Source organism: Colletotrichum paranaense, assembly GCF_030867605.1.
Source record: "Colletotrichum paranaense strain IMI 384185 chromosome Unknown Scaffold_5.1, whole genome shotgun sequence".
Classification (NCBI taxonomy): Eukaryota; Fungi; Ascomycota; class Sordariomycetes; order Glomerellales; family Glomerellaceae; genus Colletotrichum; species Colletotrichum paranaense.
Window position 1 is genome coordinate 1504446 of NW_026848963.1, and position 23290 is coordinate 1527735.

At 51.7% G+C, this 23290-nt stretch overlaps 10 protein-coding genes across 10 annotated transcripts; 4 read left to right on the forward strand and 6 right to left on the reverse strand.

The window, feature by feature from the left end:
• Positions 1-2114: 2114 nt before the first annotated feature.
• CPAR01_06854 (uncharacterized protein) lies at positions 2115-3070 on the forward strand (the record flags this gene model as incomplete). Its single annotated transcript, XM_060491125.1, has 2 exons — positions 2115-2213; positions 2288-3070. 2 exons carry the CDS (start codon positions 2115-2117, stop codon positions 3068-3070), a joined length of 882 nt encoding a protein of 293 aa, XP_060349999.1.
• A 282-nt stretch (positions 3071-3352) lies between these two features.
• On the reverse strand, positions 3353-5641 carry CPAR01_06855 (heterokaryon incompatibility protein; the record flags this gene model as incomplete). Its single annotated transcript, XM_060491126.1, has 3 exons — positions 3353-4725; positions 5204-5220; positions 5415-5641. The coding sequence occupies 3 exons, from the start codon at positions 5639-5641 to the stop codon at positions 3353-3355; spliced, it is 1617 nt and encodes a 538-aa protein (XP_060350000.1).
• Positions 5642-6229: 588 nt separating this feature from the next.
• CPAR01_06856 (ctr copper transporter) lies at positions 6230-6760 on the reverse strand (the record flags this gene model as incomplete). The annotated part of the gene is made up of 2 exons (XM_060491127.1): positions 6230-6350; positions 6405-6760. The coding sequence occupies 2 exons, from the start codon at positions 6758-6760 to the stop codon at positions 6230-6232; spliced, it is 477 nt and encodes a 158-aa protein (XP_060350001.1).
• A 645-nt stretch (positions 6761-7405) lies between these two features.
• CPAR01_06857 (uncharacterized protein) lies at positions 7406-9845 on the reverse strand (the record flags this gene model as incomplete). The annotated part of the gene is made up of 2 exons (XM_060491128.1): positions 7406-8513; positions 8575-9845. The coding sequence occupies 2 exons, from the start codon at positions 9843-9845 to the stop codon at positions 7406-7408; spliced, it is 2379 nt and encodes a 792-aa protein (XP_060350002.1).
• A 909-nt stretch (positions 9846-10754) lies between these two features.
• On the reverse strand, positions 10755-12292 carry CPAR01_06858 (uncharacterized protein; the record flags this gene model as incomplete). The annotated part of the gene is made up of 3 exons (XM_060491129.1): positions 10755-11780; positions 11823-12019; positions 12112-12292. 3 exons carry the CDS (start codon positions 12290-12292, stop codon positions 10755-10757), a joined length of 1404 nt encoding a protein of 467 aa, XP_060350003.1.
• Positions 12293-13018: 726 nt separating this feature from the next.
• CPAR01_06859 (uncharacterized protein) lies at positions 13019-13561 on the reverse strand (the record flags this gene model as incomplete). Its single annotated transcript, XM_060491130.1, has 1 exon — positions 13019-13561. The coding sequence occupies one exon, from the start codon at positions 13559-13561 to the stop codon at positions 13019-13021; it is 543 nt and encodes a 180-aa protein (XP_060350004.1).
• A 1294-nt stretch (positions 13562-14855) lies between these two features.
• CPAR01_06860 (uncharacterized protein) lies at positions 14856-16648 on the forward strand (the record flags this gene model as incomplete). The annotated part of the gene is made up of 6 exons (XM_060491131.1): positions 14856-14876; positions 14935-14958; positions 15080-15201; positions 15264-15703; positions 15777-16081; positions 16130-16648. 6 exons carry the CDS (start codon positions 14856-14858, stop codon positions 16646-16648), a joined length of 1431 nt encoding a protein of 476 aa, XP_060350005.1.
• A 52-nt stretch (positions 16649-16700) lies between these two features.
• Positions 16701-17317, forward strand: CPAR01_06861 (fungal specific transcription factor; the record flags this gene model as incomplete). Its single annotated transcript, XM_060491132.1, has 2 exons — positions 16701-16870; positions 16948-17317. 2 exons carry the CDS (start codon positions 16701-16703, stop codon positions 17315-17317), a joined length of 540 nt encoding a protein of 179 aa, XP_060350006.1.
• A 643-nt stretch (positions 17318-17960) lies between these two features.
• On the forward strand, positions 17961-18421 carry CPAR01_06862 (uncharacterized protein; the record flags this gene model as incomplete). Its single annotated transcript, XM_060491133.1, has 2 exons — positions 17961-18083; positions 18137-18421. 2 exons carry the CDS (start codon positions 17961-17963, stop codon positions 18419-18421), a joined length of 408 nt encoding a protein of 135 aa, XP_060350007.1.
• A 1345-nt stretch (positions 18422-19766) lies between these two features.
• CPAR01_06863 (major facilitator superfamily transporter) lies at positions 19767-21415 on the reverse strand (the record flags this gene model as incomplete). The annotated part of the gene is made up of 3 exons (XM_060491134.1): positions 19767-20199; positions 20251-20825; positions 20885-21415. 3 exons carry the CDS (start codon positions 21413-21415, stop codon positions 19767-19769), a joined length of 1539 nt encoding a protein of 512 aa, XP_060350008.1.
• Positions 21416-23290: the final 1875 nt, after the last annotated feature.

Sequence of the window (23290 nt, forward strand, 5' to 3'; positions counted from 1 at the left end):
GCCCCCGGGAGAGGTAAGACAGGGAAGGCGACGTCGCACTCGAAAGGCCTTTCTACGGAAGTTGATCCATGCATTCACGTAACATCCCGCTTCGTGCTGCACAGAGCTGCCCTAACGGAATAATCACGCTCTGGGGCTCTGGCTGGCTAGGCGAACCTGACTTCCCGAAATCTCGACTGTGAGTGATGGCTATCGGTACCCTTGAGAACTCGATGATTGGCCATAGTTTTCAATGGACCAAACTAGAGTTGCTCGGCACGGGAACTTGCATGAACGAGACTGGGAGTTAGGGACTCGAGAATCGCGGCATCACGGGTCTCATCAAATACCAAGCATTGTGGCGTCTTCAGTGGTAGCGACGGAACGATTCCGCTGAGCAGAACTCGGCCGTGAGCTATGGAAGAAAATGGTTGTGACATCTATCAGAATTACTATATGGTTCATATACCGACTATAATATCCTCCCAACGGCAAGTGCTGATGCTGCGTACCTGCTTTGTGGAGAAATGCTTTATTTACGATACAATATTACCTAGAGTACTCTAGGTAAAGTGCCTTGCTAGAGTCACGTTGATGTCAGGTCATTAAACAATAGGAGACACTGGGCTAGTTTGCTTCATTTTATCATAAAACATGTCTTCAGTACACCTACCTACCATATTCAGATAACCTGCCTCATCTAAACTTATCGCAGCCTTTTCACGCGACCTCTATGTCTTTACAACCACAATTGATTTTTCAAATGTGGCTTTGCAACGAAGATGGAATTGGCAGGTGCTCCGATAATGCGTAAGAATATTTGCTGTATCGTCTAATTGTTATTTGGCTGTTTGACATGCAGAAAGTCATGCTGACAGCAATCTGCATCAGAACAATGGTAGACTCCTGGTAATACAGCAAGGATACGCGATGGAGCCACGTGCGGGTCAGTGACCCAAGACAACACGGCGGTTCGTAAATGCGCCTAATATCACGCGAATGCGACAAGACCACCAAGACCCCAAGCGCAAACCGCATCCGCAGCAGCGTCGGCATGAACAGGTGGTGGCGTTTGGGGCCTTGTCTTGGGCAATGGGCCGGGAGCGTTTTGCGTTGACGCATGTGGCTCATGTGGAATTCGCCGTCATGGCAAAATCACATCCCATCATCCCACTCGGCCGCGTCCCTGGTCCACGTCGGCGGTCGTCCGCTAGACCGCCGTTGGGCCTGGGAGTTTGTCCGTGTTAGCGAGTGCGAAGAGCGGCATTCGTCATCTCGCACTAAAGCTGTCAGACCCTCCCAAACTGCTCCCCCAAAGCCGTCAATTGTCCCGGCTCATCGGTGACAAGGTTGTTCCTCCTCTTCGCTTGGCGTACTCTAGCTTCCGTTCCGTGTGGCTTTATTCGTACCAAGTACGGAGTACTCTAGTATTGTTTCTCAGTAAGAGAACGAGTGAGTGTCTCTTGCAGGTACAAGTACCTATCCCCATGTAAAAGGACTCAAGATGCTCCGCTCATGATTCCCAGGCTAACCCGCTCTCGTATGTTAGTCTACGACCTAGGGCCCTTCATCGACCGCCATCGCCAAACACGCGTGCCCATCTCGCCTGTTGTCCCGATCTAATCATCTAGCGCCGCTGCGCATTCGCTTCTTTTTTCCACTCTAAATCCAGGTGATCCACGTAGCCGGGACTCGGGCCTGAAGCTTTCAATTCATTCTTCCCCACCAAACCACGATATTCAGACAAGGGTTCAAGTGATTCACTCTCTCACTCATTCACCTTTGGCCTCTGGTGTGTTCAACCTAGGCTTGTCAACGGCTGTATTGGAAGGAGTCAAAAGGCGCTAACGAACGACCTTTTTCCAGGCTTCTCTTTTCTTTGACGAGATATTAAACCAAGGGACCGGCCTCTTCTTTCCCTCCTTCAACCCTTCAACCTTGTTCGAATCACACAGTTCCACGACAGCTTCAACCTCATCCTCATCGTCACTCTCGACCGTTACGCCTCATCTTCAAACTCACACTCTATTCGCACTCATATTCACACTTATCCCCCAATTCTTTCTCTCATCGCACTTGTATTCACGAACCGCCTTTGAATACACATCTCGTCGCTCGAATTATCCAAGCCTGCAATGGACACCGCTACCGAGTACCAGACCGCTGAGCGGTTCCACGGCATATTCAAGCCGACCGAGTCTCCCCAGTGGACCAAGCCGTACAACCATCTTCCTGTGAGTTCTTCTTCATTATCACACCCGAGTGTTACGTCACACTAAAGCAAATACTAATGACTTTGTATTTTCAGCTGCTCATCAAGGATGGCTTCAACCTCTCTACCCTCTTAGCCATCGGCGCCTTGATGCAGTGCTTCCTCTTCTCCACCATTCCCGCCAAGTACGCCGTCATTCCGGCTTTGGCCATGGGTCTCAGCTCTATTGTCTCGACCATCCTCGATACTCGCTCCGAGAAGTCCAACCCCTTCATGAAGGGTGTCGTCCGCGGTCGCACCAGCGCTCAGTTCCCCGATCCCTCCACTGGCGCCATCCCCGCTGTCGCCGCCTCCCAGTCCCTCGTCGTCTTCCACCTCGGTGTCCGCTTCAACCATCCCATGGGCCTCCTCTGCCCTGGCGGTCGCGAGATCGGCCAATACTTCCGGGAGATGAACAAGGACCTCGCCCAACGCGCTTCCGAGTACGGCCTCTACCACGTCTCCAACTGGCTCGGCGCCGACGGCCCGCGCAACAACTCCCTGCTCAACATCTACTACTTCCGCGACGTCGAGGGCCTCAACAAGTTCGCTCACGACCCCATCCACCGCAAGGGCTGGGACTGGTACAACGGCATCAAGCAGCAGTACAACCACATTGGCATCTACCACGAGAGCTTCGTTACCAACGCCGGCCAGTACGAGACCATCTACGGCAACATGAAGCCTCTTCTTCTTGGCGCCGCCAGCGTTGAGTGTCAGAGCGAGGAGACCAAGGATAATGTCTGGGTCAACACGCTCGTCGACGCCAACGTCGGTCCCCTTCGCGGTATGATGCGCCGCATGGGCAAGAGGGATGCTCCCCTCGCACACTATGCCTAGTCTTCTAGGTCTTGTGTCTTCTTCTTTGTCTTTCTCCCCCAAGGCGGGCACTGGAACTGATGTCCCGACGCCTGCTTGTCTGACTCAAGGGTAGCATTGGGCGGTGTTTGGCGTTAGGCTACGGCCTAGGTTACATGTGTTCATCATTGAGTTTTCAAAGGCTGGCAAGCCTCATCATCGGAGTGGTATTTTTGAAGACTACTGTGTCTTCTTGTGACCAGTTCACGGTCACATTTCCTTCCTGTACATACTTTCAATAAGCCACGCGGCACAGTCCCCGGATTAGAACAAGTTCAAAGCACAAGTTCCATCGCCAGACGCGCTCTCGTGCCTCGCAAACAATGCTCCTGCTTTCCCTGCCAAACAAGCGTTGATGATGGTTCCTTCCGCGACCAGCTTGAAGTAGCCTGCGCGATGGAACGATAGACTTCCTTTCCGACCGGCATCGTGCAATACCAAGCCTTCAATACACGGACTCGGGTCCGTTCCAGCAGCCTTGTAGGCGGGATGGGTTCCTATCGGAAGCAGGATGCTGCCTGCTGGCAGTTGATAGTTGGGTTTGCCATTCCCATCCCAGGTCCACTCGTCTGGACAAACAATGAAGGTGCGAATTCTAGGATCGAGGGATCTCATTCCGATGCCCTTGATGTGGCCGTCGCTCAACACTGCTTCTCCTTCCCAGGATATGGCACTCTTCAGAAGGCAACCTTCGAGCTGTAGACGAGCACTCTTGAGCTGTCCCGTCGTCACCCCGTCATACCCCTCCACGTAGTGCTTAATACTCTTGACAAGAGCTTCTCCTTCAAACACTTTCCGCCCAGCATATCTCCCAGTCAACGTTGCCTTCTTGACCGCCCCGCCGTCAATCGAAGCCCAGCTCCACGTAGGAGCGCGCCACGCCGTCTGACGCGAGTATGTCGCCCTCTCACCCGGCGCCGAACACACCCACAGCAAATCCTCAACCAGCCGGCTCTCCCACAGTCCTGCGACATAGCAATCGTCTACCGCCTCCTCCATAGCTTTCGCCAGCGCTTGTACTGCAATAAGCTTGTCCTCGCCCTTGGTCAAGTGCTGCGCCGTGTACGTCGTCACGACTTCTTCCCAAGGAAGGTACGCCTCTTCGAGGATGAACGGATCCTTCTTCTCCTTTGCCATGCCTTTCAGACGCCAAAGGACTTGAGAAAATGCGCGTGGATCACGATTGGTGTAGGCCTTGCCAAAGGATCCAATACGATCATTCGAGTACGCAAACTGTCCTATTCGGTAGTCCATGCCGCATTGCCAAAATAGCTGGTGACGTGAAAAGTGAACAACTCGCGGGGAGAAGAGGCGCTCCTGTAGAACCCAGCCGCGCGTGTTTAGAGGAGCCTCCTCGACGCCACGCTGCCAGATTTTGCTATTCAGAAGGAAGTAATCTCCAAATTCCACAACATTTGATCTTTCCCCGTTGCCCGTTTCCTCGGGGGAAGTGCCCTCAATGGGCCGAGTGAAGGATATTCGAAGATGCCTGGAGTGAATTGGGTGAGGTTTGAAATAAAGCCCATCATTTCCACCAGAAGCAGCCGTCGCGGCAATGTTGATGACGCCGTTGCGATAGACTTCAGCCATTGTGATGGACTCCTTTCGCCAGTCGTCAACTGAATCTTGGATAATGCCTACGTATGGCCGTCAGTCGCCTAGGTCCCGATCATCAATCAGACTTACAGAACGCCACTTACAAAGGGAATCGATCCAGAGATAACGCAGTCCAAGTTTCCTCAGGATGGAAATGGTATCTCGAAAGGTCTTGGGCAGCGTTTCAACTCGGATACCAGCCCGAAAAGATTTCATATTGGCTCGTCGCAACGTCAAGATCTGGGACTTGCCCCAGCAATGACTGAGAGTGGCATACTTCTCATGGGTGGGAACAGACGTTGACAGCCGCACTTCATCACTTCCTGGGCTCCCAAGGTCAAGCAGCCTCGTCGGAACAAACCCACTCGTATCCTTCCCGCAATAGTCTGCATGGTTTGAAATGCAATCTCCAAGCCAATTTCTCGCAGTGGTGAGAACTCTATCCTCCTGGACTATGTCACCTTCCACCAGGCGCAAAGACTCCGCGTGCTCATCGCCTGATCGCTGTTACTGACTCACTCGAAGCTTCAACGTCTCTACTCAAATGGTGTCTAACCTTGGTTCCTCAACAGGTAAAAGCTAGCTCCGGTTCGACAGACCCTATCAAGGATATGAGCAGTCAGTGGCTTTTATATCGACTTGCGTATCTCGAGAGCAGGTTTCCTACATGGACGGCGAGAACTCAAGGGTGCCACTTGGCATGCTTGTAGGCGCGTGAGCCTGCACATACAATCGCGCCGTATCGGGTTGGCTGTCAGGTATCAGACGCTCTGCAACCAGTTCCTCATGTATGGAGGTACACAGGTGGCAGCCAGCAGCGACGGCATCTTCGAATGAGGCCCACGTCGCGTGGTGGACGAGGACGCGGCTTGATGATGGCCCGCGAGCCTGTTCGGGATGTCGCTCGGCTTCTTTACTCCGTCCATCTGCCAGCTCGTTGCAGCTTTTGCACAGCATCTCGGATGACTGGCATGTCGCGAATGCGACTTGGTATGACACAGCATTGGAGGGGTGGAGGGGTAGAGCCTTGAGAAGGATTGGCGGGGCATGTTGGACAGGCACGACAGGGTGTATTCAACTAGGGCGCATTTGGCTAGACCCGGCGTGATCTCTGCCCGACGTGGTATTATTGGAGACAGACGCATTGTTGCTGATGTGATGTCACGGCAATGATCACCAGAAGCTCAACAACAAGGGTGACTGCTTGAAACCCCCAGTATTTTGAGTCAAGTGTATATGGGTCAACGAGTAAATCCCGCAGATTATGGTCAATATTGCTACGCGATAAGAGCCAGACCAGTATACTTGGTCTATAGGGGTATGTTAAAGCTCCCTACCAGGTAGCGTGGGTCTGGCTAGGGTAGAGCAGTGACTCTCAATGGCCAAATTTGTGTTCGACGTGCACAAGAATCTCGAAAGTAATGCTGCTAATGTAATCTCGAAAAGCACAGGCGAAGATCCCCGACAAGGGGGTTAAACTTTGGCCTGATACCGTAGTAAAATACCAACTAGAAGACACTCATAGAATTTCCCAGCTTCATATTATCAAGAACAATGATCAAATGTTGTGCTGCGCGCAATGCCACCCAAACAGAGCGTTCCAACAAAGACACCGAGAAGAATAGACAAGAAATATCCCAGATTCAGCGACATCACCGCCAGCATTCTGCAAACATTATTAAGGCTGTCCTATTTGATGCAGGGATTGGCTAGCACTTACAAGAGATACCCTAGAAGGGCAATGATAACCTCGTAGGCACCATGCGCAACTCTGAGAAGGATCGATCTTGTTGTAGGAGGAGACAACCTTTCTTTCCGCGCGGTCTCCTCGACAATTCTCGAGTGGCTCTTCTCATACTCCCCTGCCCACACTGTCGCTTCTAGCATGGGTTTGAAGGCAATCAGAGTACGTAGTATGATGGTAAAGACAATGAGAGCGAGGCAAGTACCGGCGTACTGTCCTGGCGTCCGCGGTGTCCATGATTCGGAAAACAGCGCAGTGGCCATCTTGGTGTGAAAGACGACTGGCATGGGCTCGGTGCCATGAGAATGGGACATAGTGCTGGGCATGTCCATCGTGAGATCTCGGTGGAAGAAATCGACTTCGTTTTTTCTGGGTGGGTGAGTTGTGTCTACAGTCTACTCCCAAGTCAAAGCGAAGACGGCGTTCTTTCGAGGATTATAGGTGTTGAAATGAGCAAATTACAACCTCGTGCGAGTCTTTGGCTATCGGAGATGGAAGCAAGGATGCAAGTCAAGAGTAGCATTTTGTCATCTCCGATGCGATCATGAAAGGGAGCGAACCTTTGCCAGCCACAGCCTCTATGGTCGCAACGGGATGGATCAAATGCCTAAATCAGCGCACGGTAATTCGATATTAAGGCATCAAATCGCGCAAGTGTTTAATAAGAAAGAGAGAGAGAGAGAGGCAGTCAGGCTGCCGCAATGTTCGCTAAGGTGAGGGGAAGGGGGGGGATGAGGCCGTTTGAGAAGGTTTCCAGAAGGAATTTCTTGGCTCCCTCGTTTAGTCCTGGCGTATTAGTGCACCATTGAGTACCTTGAGATCACTTTGGCTGCCAGTGAGCAACTTTTGTACGATTAAGTATTCATCTCAATTAGTTAAATATGCTATCCTCAACACAACAGCCTCCTGCTTATGGTAGGTAGTTTACAACAATCCCTTCCCACACAAGAAGATGAACTTCTCGCCATCAAGCAAGCTCAGTCAAGGGCAAAGCAACGCTCGGAACTCGCTGCATCGTTACCCCACCAATTCGGCATGGTGACGATCTTTCCAGCACCGAAGAAGAGGAAAGTAAGCAGCATGTTGAAGTTGAATCCTGCGTCGAAAGCAGCAGCCAGGATATAGTTCCATCTGGCCCACATATCGTACCGGTAGCGGTACGCCCAGAACATGACCACGAAGCCACCAATCAAGCTGCTCACGTATCCGGTGCTGATGTTACCGTAGAAGCTAGCCATGGCCGAGAAGAAGATGGTCGAGTTCCACAATTGGAACTTGGCGCGGGGGAAGGCGCGGTGAAGAGCGTAGATGAGAAGGGGAGTGAAGGCGCCGACGAGGAAGCCGTACGGGAGGACCTTGTAGATGTGCTGCTGGAAGAGCCTTCGGGGACCGATGAGGACGTATTGCACACCCATGGTGAGGTTGGAGGTGAGAGACTGGGCAGTCCACTGATGCGCGGGGTCCTCCTTTGCTCCCGTAAGGTAATCGAACTTGGTGTCCAAGACCCAGCGAACAACAGCATAGTTGATGGGAACACCCAGGAACGAGCCAAAGACCTGGGAGAAGAATACAGCCTTGGGGCTCAGATGCATGTAGTGCCCAACCTTCATATCCTGGAGGTTGAGCTGCGCGCGGTACCATGCATTTCCGGCAATGGCACCGTACGCCGAAGCACCAGTCGGGTTCTTAAATCCACTGACTGAGTTCACCATCAATCCATAAAGCAGCTCATTGACTGTACCAATAGCCAGCTGGAAATTGCTAAGCGCATACAGCCAGCCAAGCGGAACGACGAGAATCGCGCCAGTTCCGATGGCAACGAAGTAGGTCCACACGGGGATGAACATGTTTCCGGTGGCCGTGATGGTGATGAGAGCGATAGCCGAGGCAGCAAATAGTGCGGCAAACCAAGACAAGGGTACTTCCTGATAGCTTCGCTGTAGGATGCTGAGCTGGTCGTTGTACTGCGTGCTGATTTGCGATCCGTTTCTCATGCGGTCCATCATCTTCGAGAGACTGCTCTTGATGGTCTTGTAGCCGAAGAGAGCAGCCCAAGCAATCGCAGAAGTATAAGCAGCATAGTCACTAGAAGAAAAGGGGTCAGAATACGAGGGAACTTCCAGAGGCCGAGGGGGGGTTTCCTTACAAGAACATGGTCCACAGAACCTGGGTGCTGACGAACGGGGGACCGTACTCCGCGTAAGCCGTCTCGTTGAACGACACATCCGCAGTAAGCAGCTTCGTGATCGGGTACGACGTGCCGTTCTCGAGGAACAGTCTGTTTGACATCAAGTGCCCGTGCCACTCGCCGAGGTGGCCGTACTTGGCCGCCGGAATCAAGATCCAGCAGCTGCACGCGAAACCACAGAACATGACAACCTGCGTCCACCACGGAGTCAGGAAGAGAGATCCATTGGTCGAGATGTTGGACCAGTCCAGCGAAAGGTTCAAGAAGCCCATTCCTCCGAACCCGGAACCGACAAAGTTGGCCACCGCGTTGTTGGGTGCCACCCAGCAGAGGAAGGCCAGCGATCCGAGCATAGGGAAGATGTACTCGGGCAGGAACTGCCACATGGTCATACCGAGGAGAGCCCAGAAGAAGACTCTCGTCTGCTTGCGGGACGAAGCCGTCGGGGCCTCGCGCTGCTTCTTTTGCGTCTCGAACAGGGCGGTCTGGCAAAGCGCCGTAAACCACGGGAACTGAGGATCGTAGATCAAGAACTGTCTAGCCAGTGCGGCAAACGAGTAGCCAGTCCACACAATGCCCCACATGAAGAAAATTGCCGCCGCAGGATGAATCTTGGAGTTGAAGTAAAGCTCGGCCATCGCAACGGGGGTGTATCCCAAGTTGTAGGTAGCGCCCGATGCCGCGGAAATGGTAATCAGGACATGCTCTTTAACGTTGAACGGCCCCGGGTTGAGGTTGAAGCTGAATTTGGTAAATGGGACCTTGACCTCCCACGCCGGCAAGATCTTGGCAAGCCAGGCGCCGCAGTAACTCGAGGCAATCTGGACGAAGAAGATGGAGTAGGGCGCATACGTCGTGCGGAAATGGCTCATCATCGATAGGAACGCGCCGGGAATAACGAAAATGATGGTGAGGAGGAAGTATCGGAACGTAAGACAGGGCAAATCCGGGTCGTCGTGCAGCGAAACGATGCGGCGCACGTAGGCCGGGATGTCCTTCAGTCTCGGGTCGTCTTCGTCAAAGGCCTCTTCTTCGCCGTTGGCCTTGGTCGTGAATACAAAGGGCGGCTTCTCCATGTCGCTCTCAGTGTAGGGAGCAGCGGGCTCGCCGGACCGCTTCTCGGGCGTGCCGTTGCTGGGAGAGTCGACGGAAATGGCGTCGCCATCGTGAAGACCGCCAGTCTTTGGCTCACCGGCGGCCTGTTGTTGTTGGTTTTGGGATGGAGACATGGTGGAGGTCGTTCAGGGCGGCTGATCGCCAAGATGCTTGGAAGAGAACGCCACACGGGAGCCAAGTTGGCCAAGCCTCTGGGGATCAGGGACCTTCTTCTTCCGAACGCAACCCTCCGACAGCTGGGCGTTGCAACTTATATCAAGAAGTCGTCCATGGTTCAACTGCTTCGCCCACTCGCCGTTACTGACTCTAGACAACTCCCGAATGTGGGAGGTCAGTCGACCGTTACAGTTAGTTGGCGGAGCCATTGCGATGGTGTCATCGGCGTTTTTCATCTTTATATTACCTGCGTCGCGCGATGGCACGAGCTTTAGCGGATATGCGGCTTCTGAAGGTGGCTTTCGGTTCTAGGAATGTAACCCTACGGGGCCTTTCGAAATGCCCCGCAGGATCGCCGGCGCACTGCATCGTATTGCGGCAAAAGTGCCATCCCACTGCGACTCGGTTCAATCATCTCATAGGGGCGACTCGGGCGAGAGCGTGTTCACATATTGTGCCATAGTAAGCAGCAGAAGTTCCCGAGTTCTTCGTGGCAAACAAACACGATTGTGTTGCAGAAAAGTCTCTTCACCAATCCCGTACATAACAGCAATTGCGCCATCGCCAAAAGTCCCTACCTCGATCTTCACAACCACTAGGCTGATTAGCCGAGATGGATCCTGTGGAACACGGCCTTTGAACGGTGGGTAGGGTCGACAAGGAGTACGTAAAGCTTAAAAAATTCCTTCAATTGGGCAAAACGTTGCTCGGATCCGACATGTTACGTTGTGCTATTTGCCATTCTTCGATTTCAAATGCAAAATGTCAGAGACGGATGAACAAACACCGACTTCCAATCTCCTCACCATGACTCGTTCTATCGCAAAACACCCTGTATCGGTTTTCAAGAACAGCCAGCTATCAGCTCAATTCCACGGCTGAAGCTTTCCTCCGTTCTGCAAAGTGTACGTCCGGCCTTGGAGCCAGGAGCTCTCTGCGGCTTTCTGATCATACGCAACCGTGTACCCCTGGTCCTTGAGGCGTCCAAGATCCCCACCAACGACTGACAGACCTCGGACGAACGAGTTCTTTGCTACGATCCAGGTGCTTGTATCGTCAATCTGCACTGTCAAGCCCCCACGATTATTAATGAGAGATGCATTGGCGGAGCCCTGCCACGTGCTGTTGGCCAGAAGATTGACAGAGACGGTACAACCACCCCGGGTGACGATATCTCCGGAGATGCCTTCCGAGCCCATCAGCGTCAGGGAAGAGTTGGAAGAGATTGGACTCCCGCTCCAAAGCTGCGGCTCGACCCTCTCAAGGTCCCGGGATGCTGTGTTCGTATCCGCCAGAAGCAGAATTCCTGAAGGATTGTATATCCTTGCATTCATTAGAATGATCTCGGCGGAAAATGTTGCCAGGTAAAAGGCCGGGCCCTCGCGGACCGTCAGATTGAGGGACGTCGCCTCCAACGTGCCGGCATCATGTTGAGCCGTGATGGACCAATCGAAGAACAGGAAACCACTGATGGTTCCCGAAGTGATGGTTGAACCGTTTAGATGTACATACTGAGGCCCCTCCATGATTATGGCAGGGGACGCGTCGGCCCAACCGGTCAGATTGGATGACATGGTCCGCCCTAGTGAGTAAATCAATGGCGACCCCGGGTTGGTAGTGTGGGCGACGCCCCCACGGCTGTTGATGTTGAGGCCCGCGAGGGTAGGTGATCGGTAGCCACCCGAGCAATGGCGGAGATTGGTGACATCCAAATTGGCACCCCGGATGGCAAAAAGACCAATGGCTCCCGGACCGCTACTGTACAGTTGGGGTGCCTCCAGGGTGACCGTCGTCCCAGCTCCAGTTGCATACAGGTTGATTGCGCCATTGTGGGTTTCGATGCGACCAGAGAACCGTAGTGTTGAGCTTTCGCCCTTCTCAAAGTCAGTCATCTAGTAAGATCACGCAAGGCCCGAGGATACTATAGATCTTACGACAAGAATGGCACTATTATAACCTGTTCCGAGGGACCGTGGCAAGTCTTCAGGTGCTCCAGTCTTTTGCACATCAGCCTGCAGTAAGTCTACAATGACTCCCGTCATGTAGAGCACGCTGGTCTGCTCCAGACTAGTCACATAAGACTTGCCAGTCTCTGAAGTCTGGGGCTGGTCGAAGATTCTCTGAGCAATAACTATACTCGCATGTGTTACTTAGCGACATTGCGGGCTCCCCCACCGCTCGTGGAATATATTCTGCGGAAATAATGCATTGGGTATCACTGACTAGGCTTTTCTTCCGTCGTTGCTGGAACATAGTTTGGCCGGATCATGTTGTCGTCAAACCATTTCGAGGCAAGGACCCCAGGATCTAGGCACGGATCTTGATCCTCGGGGATCGGACTCTGTGCTCTGCATGTTAGAGTTAACACGCCAATAGTGAAGGTTAGGGAAGCTCGGAAGCCCATGATGGATTCTCCCACTGTGATGAATTGTGGTTTAGTCAGAAAAGTCAACATTCATCTCGGGGTGATTCTGGTATGAAATGGACCGAAATATCGCTCAGAGAGGATCTGAATGATCCTGACATCGCCTAAAACTCCTGTCAAATTTCAATCTAAGACAATGTTGGTCAAGTCCAACGAGAGACAGGCATGGATTCTGGAACTATCAACCGAGCAGATGAAGGCACTGGAGGTGGAGCCAACCTGTGATACACTTCAAGCTGAGGTGACTGTACTGTCCACAATGAGACACTTGGTAATTACACTACCTCCAAATTTGGTTCATAAGTAACAATGTCTGGTAGATTCTCCTCGTCAGTCAATGATAGTTCTTCTCACTCGTTGTAGCGGATCTGTTGATCAAAATCAGGACATACCAGTGTACACAAGCGTACTGTCCATGCCGACATACTTTAGACGAGGACATGTCAATGATTTTGAGGAGGATGTACATACCAAGCGGCTTCATCTCCCAGTCCGCGACACAAGCCTGTTTCTAACCCTCTCACCATGCTGAATAATTCCAGAACAGAACGAACCATTATGAGACATGGGAATCGAGTGTGATGAAATTAACGAAACACTTCAACAGCCAACTCCAGCCGAACAATTTGAGACATCCAGCAAGCTACCCTTCGTCTGAGTTACCTGTCATCCATTTTTGTCTCGCAAATGTGATGGGTCTGGATGTCATTCCAAGACCTCCGCATCAACCCCTTCACTCCCATCACGCGGACCCATGTACATAATGTCGTGAAAGATTTGCATCCAGTTGCCTTCCTCTCTACGCCACCAGTACTGCACCTTGACCAAAAGGTCTTCTTTCCTGTCTATTTCATTACCTAGCGATTCATCCCAAAGATCAACCCTCAATCCCACCCACCCCTCTCTTCTGGCCTTCTGTTCGACTTCCGACGCTGAAGAGAAGCCGGCAGGAGCAGTCTGCTCGTCGGCGCCGAACTCAAACTCCTCTTTTTCGAGTGGTCGTATCGTATAATATCCCTTCTTCGCTGGCTTTCCACTTGACCCCGATGCCCCGTTTTCGTCTTTGGGTGCATACTCGTGCAGGTAGCGCACGATTGTCTCACGATTGTGCGCAGCAAACGAGGGGTTTGGGCGATATATTTGGTAGCAAGATGGAGAAAAAAAGATCCCCTTCGCATCGATATCCGCGGTATGTCTATACGAAGCGTAGATCGCCTTCAAATGATTGACAAGGTCCGCGGTACTCATTTGTGAAGCCATAAGAGCCTGTTGATAAAGTGTCGTCGATGTTAGAATGGACTTTCTTCAGGCAACTAATGTTGATGATGATGGGAGCTTTGGACAGACCAGGCTCTTTAAGTTTATCCCCGTCAATCCACATCGCATCCCCGCCGCCAGTCTTTGACCAGCTGAAGTCAGCATTTAGCGCCATGCAGAATGAGTCAACCACACGGCTTTAGAATGTGTTCTGTCAGATTTTGCTGCCAATTGCTGAGGGGTTGAGATCAATAGCGTCATAATGACCGTGTCTAGATACAGTTCAATTCGTCCCATTCATTTGCTTCAACCCTTCCTGCCAGCAAAATAACATTCGTAGCCGACGAGTGCGATTTCTTGAGCTTTCTCAAGCCTGAAGGGCCCATGATCTTGACTCAATATTTGCGTTGATCGCTAATTCGAAGACCCGATTTCGGTTCAGCTGACTCTTCCACGAGACGGGGGAACCTTTGATCGGGGCTGTCTAGAACACCTCTCGTACCTGCAGCTGAATCAAAGACAGCAAGCGACGAGTCACCCGCTCCAAACATCTTGATGCCCTCATCTCAGCCGATACCATGGAACAGACTGTTCATCAGCCAATCGTTGCCGAGGATCCTACACGTTTTGATCAGCGCAGTTTGCCGTGACGAGGAAGTTGTCACACGGCGTTGGTTCAACTTAAATCGATGAGACACACTAAACAATACTCTTTGTAGAGTCGGGCGACCTCAAAGGAGTCCAAACTTAGAAAAGTTCAGTCGATATCATCGGGATACAAGGGCATCTCTAGACTAGACCTTGTTGTTCATAGAATTTACTGATTTCTTTCTTACGGAGTATTGCTACAATCTCAAGAGAATAAGGCAGCTAGCCAAAATAATAAGCTGAAAGCTGACCAGTCAGCCTGTATTGTACGAAGAACAATACCATCCGATCAGCAACCCTGACTTTAATTGACAGGCAAGCACAATGGCACCAATGAATAGTACAGGTGACTGGTATCCAAGGTCCGCAGCCGGCGCCGAGTTGAGGGCCGAGCGCCGGGCGGACTGTTCCGCACCCCTTGCTCATTCAGATCTCGGATCTGGCCCACAGACGGAGATGGAAATTTGTGCACACATCCCTGCTCGGTCTCCTCGGAGGCCGACACTACACTCCCACCGACGGGATGTCACTGAGTCCAGGCAATGGCGACCGAGGAGTCCGAGAGGAGATTCCACGACTCTTGCCCCAACAACTCGACACAGCTTGAGGCAGCTGCATTCAAGCCCGAATAGCTGACATGGACTCAAGGGCAACTGCGGTAAGCAAAGATCGATTGTGGTCCTACTTAAGTACATATCTAACAGAAATGTGTCTAGTGTGACTTATGCCGGTTGCGCAAAGTAAGTGGACGTGTTGCAATGATTCCAAGATGAGACGCAGCAATGTTCTAGGGGCACAAGTTTCTGCATCAGTATCTCTGTCTCTGTGATCAACACCAGTCATTAACAGCCACTCTGATAGGTTCGATGTGACAAAAGCGTACCTTGCTTCAACTGTCGACAGTCGTCACAGGACTGCACATTTACTGGCGCTGGTCAGAAGCCCAAGGTTCCCCGCCAGAGGGTTCATGTATCCCTGCAGTAGTGTGTTTCCCGATCAAGCCTTTCCTTCCCTCGCAGCATCTTCCAGGCTAACAGGCTCGCAGCGAGGAGAAGATTGACCTTTTGGATAAACGCTTAGCCAATATTGAGTCCTTGCTGCTCAAACTACAACAGAGTGCGGCGTCAACACAATGCTCATGCTCGGGGCTGACCCCTGAAAAGGCCCCTTTAGAAGTGCCGCTCTCCGTAAAGGATACGCCTCACGTCGCCACAGAATACGATGCAGGAGATGAAGCTCCGCCGGTTGAAGGCCCCTCCTCATTGAGGTTCCAGATGGCAGCAACAAGAAGACTCACAGAAAGTGCGGCCATTGAGTTGGGTACCTCATGCTACGTGAATGCCGTTGCTAGTGCGCATAGAGTCGCGGGATCTCAGAGTCCAGCAGGATCTGTCCAACGACACTTAGCCCAGAAGCCCGTAAGTTACCGAAACATGCCTCTGCCGCCAATAGCCGCTGTCGTTGGTGTGCTTAGACAACTGAAAGGTACGTGGATCAACTTGTATCTTGTGTCAAAGTCATTGTCCAAAGTCCTTTGCTAAGAATTCTGAGTTGATAGACAACCCTCCCAGCAGTTTCTTTGTTTTGAGGTGTTTTCTCCCATGTTCGGACTTCATTGACCTCTGCCGGAACGTCTACTTCTCCGTCGACGACTATACTGCCATTGACTTCATTATAGTGAACTCGGGCCTGCATTCTCTTTTCACAGAGTACTTTTGTCCTCCCAGTGTGGGACAGTCTGAGCCTCGGAAACAATCTCTCGCCTGGGGGGCAATGTGCAGGAACGCTCTCACGGCCGCAGTAGCAACGATAGATGCCAGTTTATCTGCAAAAGCCAAAAACGTACAAGCATTGATCCTCGGCGTATGTCAAGCCATCATATGTTGACCTTGTTCCACACTAACAACCCAGACAACGCACGCCATCGAGATGGCAAAACCGTGGCTGGCATGGAGGTTGATATGCTTCGCAGCGCAGCTTTGCATGGCTGCAGGCTTTCATGACGAGAGTCTTATTGTTGCTGATGACGAAAGTACGAGAAACGTCAAAGCCTTGTTGTTCTGGCACGTCTACGGGTTGGAAAAGAGTATTGCCTTGCGCGTGGGCAGAGCCTCCATGATTAGAGACTCTGATATTGACTTACCCAAGGGGCTCAATCTGGTCTGTCTACCAAGGCTGTGGGATAAAGTTGTGCCGTTCTGGGTCGAGAATGCCTCAATTCACAGCAAAATTTACGATCTGCTCTACAGTCGAAGCGCACAGCTCGTCTCCCAGGAAGACTTATCCGAGCGAGCAGATAGCCTGCTTGCTGATCTCAAGTTGATAGAGCCCGTTAATCTGGTATGTACGACCGTGGAGCTTGTTACTCAGTTCAAGTATGATGATGGTAACGTACAATCAGGTCAACTCAAGGATTTTCTCTGCCAATAGTACCGAACCGACGACGAAGTTGGATGATGTTCTTGCGATATCCGCCAAAGTCATGTACTATACGACAGGAACCCTGATATGCAGGGCAAGAACTTCTCGAGCTTCTGTGCCATCTTTCTCACCGGACTGCTTGGCATATGCACGCTCGACAATTGACGCCCATCTTGAGTGCGTCCCCTTGATGAGCGGCGACTTACATATTGTGAATCTCTACCTCCATTGGTAAGCCCAATACCACTATTCATGCCGATTTTCTAGATCATCCGTTGTGGAATTGACAGGTGCCATTGTGTATTCAGGAGACTACTCCAAACCCCTTTTATTCCACTCCTGGTGGTATTTTGCCACATAGTCGAGACTCAAGATTCGAGCGACGCGCAACGACTCAAATGCTTTGCAGACAGCCTTGAGCAGGGGGCCGATCTATCACCTTCTGCAAAGGACTTTTATGACATTACTCGACAGCTCTATATGATTGCAGAAAAGCACATCCAGACAAGCAGCGAGCAAGATTGGGCGTCTGTCCCGTCTCTGTCAACCCTGGGGCTCACCCAATTTTATCCGGCTAATGCTATGGCGGGCAATTATCATTTGGCGGCTGAACACGGGCAGTCTAATCAGGACATGGAGATGATGTTTGGTGGGGAGCAGGTCATGGGCTTCTTCTAGTCGGATTTCACCAGGCTATCCCAGCTCGAGGCTTGCGGCTGGGTGCGAGATCAACGATAGACACATAGAGTCGAGTACCATACTATTGTACTGGTTTTGTAACAAACAGAATGAAAATCTCCTAGAAGAAAAGATAACCGAACTTTTGAATCAAGAAGACTTGCGATTGGGATCGCGTAAAAGCGAACGATCTATCTCCGTCGGGAGGGGCGGGCCAAAAGACTCTTCGGTCCCCGAGAGCCCCGAAACCTACGAGATCCCGTGTCCGCGACAGCTGCACATCCCACCGCTAAACTCGGGGCAGACCATGTTAACGGAAGCTGCCGAGTTGAATTTCTAAGCTAGTTGGTCATGGCCTGCTCAGACTCTTGCGCTTCCGAAATCTTGTCCTTAATCTCCGGTTCATGACGCTGCTAGCCACAATACTGCCATGTGACGGACGCCTTGGCGTTGTCCGAAGAGCGAGATGAGTCTTCACTCTTGGCATGAGCAAGGCTCTTGATACACGCCGTCACTGATCCACAAACATATATAGGATGAAAAGTTCGAACAGTGTGGAGAGACTGAATTTTCTGGGCCCCTTCGCCATCACTGAGGAAAGGTTTTGTTTGTTGAAAGTAAGATAACGAAAGATAAGACCAATATGGCTGTGGCAATTGCTGGCGGAATCAGCGGCCCTGGCCGTGATCTTGTTGAAGCTATTTCGGCCCAAGGAACCCATGAGGTTATCGTGCTGACGAGAAAGGTAGTTATCAACAAGACAATGGTCCATGCATTTGAGCAATAAGACTGAATACTAACAGTCATGTTCTCACCTAGGTCTCAGGACAACCCGGAGGCGCAGCCCCAAATGTTCGCTTCGTGGCTGTAGACTATTCTGATATTGATTCTCTCACGGCCGTCCTTGAAAAATACAATGTCGACACCGTAATTTCAACAGTCTACAACATTACCAGGGAAAGCCAGTCAGAGTTAAATCTCGTTGCAGCTGCTGAGAGATCGAAGACAACGAGGAGGTTCATACCAAGCCATTTCGGCATCCCTTACCTACCCGAATATGGAGTCTCAACCGTTCCCCCTTACCTTGCATCGTCGCCAATCTAGGGGACCGCATCAACTCACTCATAAACATCACTCAGATCTGCGTAATACCTAGGGCCTGGGCGTCAATATCTCCAATTATCAGAAAGAAGACGGCCATTACGAAGATGAAGTTGATCTCACTGGGGCGAGTGACTTTCGGACACTTCCGCGACCACTTACTTACCCGACTTATGCTGCCCTGCCTCCTACCTCGAACAAATGGCGTTCTTTGTCAACACCGCTATCAACTCTGCGTCGATCCCTGAGTCAGAGGATAGTCCCACCCTCTTTGACCACACGTGTGGCATTGCTTGCTTCAATGTCGCCCTTGTTCAGAGTGTCAGTTCACATTCCAAGAGCTACCCACCCCATTGACGACAGGACCGTTTACAACCGTCTTGTCCAAGTCGCAGAAGGCATCAAAGGTAATTCCAAAATTCTTTTTTGGGTCACAAATCAAAGCTAACTTTTGCAAGGCAACAAGTTCTCCATCGCTGATGACTCGACATGATCTCGAGACCGCTTAGAGGAATCAATCGCGATCCTGCAAGGACTTGTTTAGATTGTAATCGAAACGATGCAACAGAGCTTCATTTTCCCCTTCGGGCCCTTCGGGTTAGATTGTGCACGTGGTTATGCTCACTTTGGGATGGCTCCCGTCGTAAGCTCGAGAAAGATTTCCCAAAAATCGAGCCTACGCCTGTACAAGACCTTGTAGACGGCAACTGAAGGTCACAGTGGTGGAGCTCAAGACATGAAGCGAGAGATCAAACAACCTCAACTGGTCTCAAATCATTGGATTCTTGTACTACGGAGGATGTTTGTCTCGTTCAAATCTAATGAAGACCTTGTAAGCCGCAGTCTTTGCGGTCTTCTGGAGCTCCGAAGAGTCGCAGAGATGGGGAACTCCGTCTCAATGATTACATGTAAACTGGTCGAGGCCATGTCGCTTGCAATCGCTGAAGCTTCATTGAAAAAATTCTCTGTCGCCTCCCGTTAGCCACATCTTAGCTACAGAAGCGTGAGCTTACATAGGATGTGTACGTAGGGAATCAAGCCCAGAGGTATTGGAGTCAGCAACGTTGTTTATTCCACCATTAACTAATATTCTATGTAAACTCTCTTTCATCGTTGTTTTTGCCATTGTTTCTTTCTATGTTTCCTCGCATGCAACCGGACACGGGAGAAAGAGGCGCAGCCGATCATGAGGTAGGATCGGGCACGGCTCATAAACGGCGCCGGAACGGAGCCGGCGATTAGAGTGGAGATCGGGGTTGCGGACATATCGGCCGGTAAACTCTCATTCTCCTGCTGACATGCAGTATGCCAGGATTAGACTTTCGCTTCGAACCCAGCGTAATTCCCATTAAACAACCTTTTTCAGCGTGAATCCCACCTGCACAGTCCTCGCCGCGATAAAAACACCAACCGCCGCCAGCATCGAGAAGCCGCAGAACAGCTGAAGCCCAAGATAGTTGGTGCCTCCTTGCGACGCGACAATGGCGCCGGCAATAGGGCTACCAGCCAAGGCTCCAAAGGACTGAACGGCGAACGCGGTCCCGGTGCGAACGCCAATCTGTCTAATGTCGGAGATTTGGGCAATGCAGGCCGGGCCTAGTGAGATGAAGCCGCCGGAGGAGAAGCCGAAGATGATGAGGAAGACGATGATTGCGGCGTTGCTCTTTCCGGGGATCCAGAGGCCGAGACAGAAGATTGCGCTGATGAAGGTAATGCAGATCATTACGTTGTACCGACCGACTTTGTCGGCGACAATGCCGGGAACGATGCGACCGAGGATGCTACGCGTTGTTAGTACCATGGTATAGATAATGATGGCGATAGGTGCTTACCTGACAGCGTTCATGATGGGCAAAAGGTAAATGACGAGGTTCTCATCCATACCTTGCGCACGCGCTTGGAGGATGACAAAGTTGAAAGGCAAAAACATGCCGAGGAAGAAGAGGAACAATGCGCATACTGTGATAGCCATGGGCGGCTCACGCAGACCATCGACGTATTCTTTGAAGACGAATGGGCGCGGGCGAGGCGGCAGCCGAGACTTGACGGTCAGACACGCGATACCGAGTAAGAACAGAAACAGGAATGCCACGGCGCGGATGGCCCATGGAAAGCCGACCTGGGGAATCATCTTGGACATCATGATGGGTAGGATGACGCCGCCGAGCGAGGAGCCGGAGACCATGATGCCAAATGCGGCTGCGCGTCTCCTGAAGAACCACGAGGTCACGGACGACATGCAGGCGTTGAAGCAGGCGCTCGAGCCGATGGACGAGACGAGACTCTGGGCAAGGATGAACTGGTAGTACTGCGTTGACAGCGAGGTCATCATCAGACCGAAGACGTAGACGACGGTACCGCAGTAGAGGAGGTACTTGGGGCCGAATGTGTCATACAAACGGCCAAACTAGAGCGAATCGTCAGCGATCGAGACAGCGGCGAAGAGGCTCTCCGGGGGAAACTCACAATGACGCCCATAAAGGTCATTACCCAGACCTGCAGACTGGTGATCCACGCGACAGTCGACGAAGGATACGAGCTGAGGGGACCAGACACATAATACGCCTGGAAGACGCCGACGCAGTTGATCAACCCAAAAGTACAGAACAACGCGCACCACCCTCCAAAGACGACAAGCCAAGCCTGGGCGCCGCCGTCGGGAAAGTCAGCCGGGTTCATCCCCGGCGGCGGGCCGGCCACGGACGGTGCCGGTGCATCACCACCGACCGGGCCATCGGTCTTGGCATCTTGCGTTGCTGTCGCGTGCGCCAAGCCGCCCTTTTCGAGATCAGCCTCGACGACGTTGGTGGGTTCTGGGTAGATGTTGGCCTCGGTGTCGCGCTGCTGCGAGGGAATGCGATCTAGGGATTGGCGGGCGGAGGAGGAGGACTCGTAGGGGATGTGGTCCGACTTTTCTGGGTCTGCAGGCGCGGTGGACCTGTCCATGACGGTTGACGAGTTGGACGATGTTGAGAGGGCGTGTTGAGAGCGCGGCATGGCCGTGGATTCTGGGGTTGAACTGGTGTTGTTGCGACTGTTTTCCTCAGCGAACTTTTGTGACACGGACGGGTTGCCGCTTCGTATTGGTTTGTATTGCTCCCTTTCTCAATATCTTCTCTCAAGTGGCTTCGAGTGAAGCGTCGATGGCCAGCGCCGCCTTTCAGTCCGTGGGCGCAGATCTTGTTGGCGAAAAGTTCCTTGATGAGATTAGAAAAGAAACTCCCTTGGGCCCCTTGGGTGCGAGCAATGCTTGTGGGGCGAACTATCGCGTCGTTTCGTATCGTTTGTGAATAGCTCAACGAGATTGCTTGCTTCTTGGTCGGCTAAACATGGGACTATATCAAGTAGTCCAAGGTAATACCAGCACGATCAGTAGCAGCAGTTCGTGTTGTTCTTATTCTCTGGGGCCCTGCCTATATCCGAATGAAGAAAGTATTTCCACACTCCACGACAAGTTCCATTGCGCGGCTCAAGTGACGGACAATTATTAATCGAACATAGACATGGAATCAACAAACGTTGGCATAAGGTCCTCTCGCGCAGTTTCCGCCCTTCAAGCGCAAAGAAACAAGATTGTTTTGGGGGGTTAGACTCGGAGAATGCAGAAGACTCCAGACAAACCCATGTTCGGTTCTAAACGCCATGCCGTTCTGGATCACCGCAATTCTGGATACCAAGATCCTGGGGAGGGGTAGACGACCCTTAGCTTAGCGGGCCGGATATAACAAGCGACTTACCGGCCGAAGGCCCCTTTGTCCACTCGAGAAATGTGAAAACCTAAGCCGTTAGGCAGAGAATGGGAAAAGGTTGGACCGCTTGCTTCCAAGCGGCTCAACTAAGGCATGGCCAGCTGTTGTGGTGACGAATGTTCTTCGGTAGTCATCTCTTAGCTTTGTGAGCTTGTCGCCTGTCGCAGTGTCATTTGGGAGTCTCGCGGTGGGAACGTGCGCTTGTGATTCACGGAAACGAATATCGGCCGCTAGGTCAGTCGCTTTTACCCCGTCTTAGATCAATCAACCAGTGCGGTTTCAACTTTCAAGTGAGCGAGGAGAACTTGGTTGCTGATCTTCGCTTAGCGTTTGGAGAGTCGGTGAGGCTTCATCCCATTTACAGCTAGGTGATCATCTTTTTCGTGCAACAGGGGAGCTTCTTCAATTACTCTTAGGCCAGTAGAGTGATTAATTCTACAAACTTGGAGAATGGCCAGGCTCATGCTCCTCATGATTCTTCATAGGTTCAATGTTCCTGATCCAGACTCTTGGCATCTTCAAAATCATCTTCTTCATGAGAACCCGCCTTGGCTGCAAGATCCCGCCTCGTACCCCAGCCCGGAGCCGTGTTCCGGGGTGGGGGTCCCGGAATGGGACTTTATGGCTCGGTCTTGAGATGAAAACGCGAAGCCCGAGAGACTCTGGATTGGAATGAGGGATGCTACAAGCTGTTCACCTTTGACCATTGAACCAATCACCACTGTTCTATTGTCTCAGAAGGGTGTGCTCGGCGCTCGGTCGGAAATCGAATTGTCATTTAGAACGTCAGGCTTGTCAATAATACCAGCCTCCGTGGCTGTTTACCACTAAGCCGGATTACATCAACGGCGCAAAACCACGTGGTTTTGTGACTTTGTATCCGAAGTTGTCATCCATCAAGTTTATTCTAGCGAAATGTCCAGGGATCGGACGACGAACGAACTCATATCTCCGAGATGATAACTATCCATACGGACACATCACGAGAATACGAGTAAAGAAGATCCGGCCGATACTAAAACATCCCACGGCGGAAATGTCCTACAGCAGCCGGACTTAACCTGCAGGTCGATTCACATGCAGCATTGTAACCTGACCGTTTCGTTGTCTATTACACAGTAAA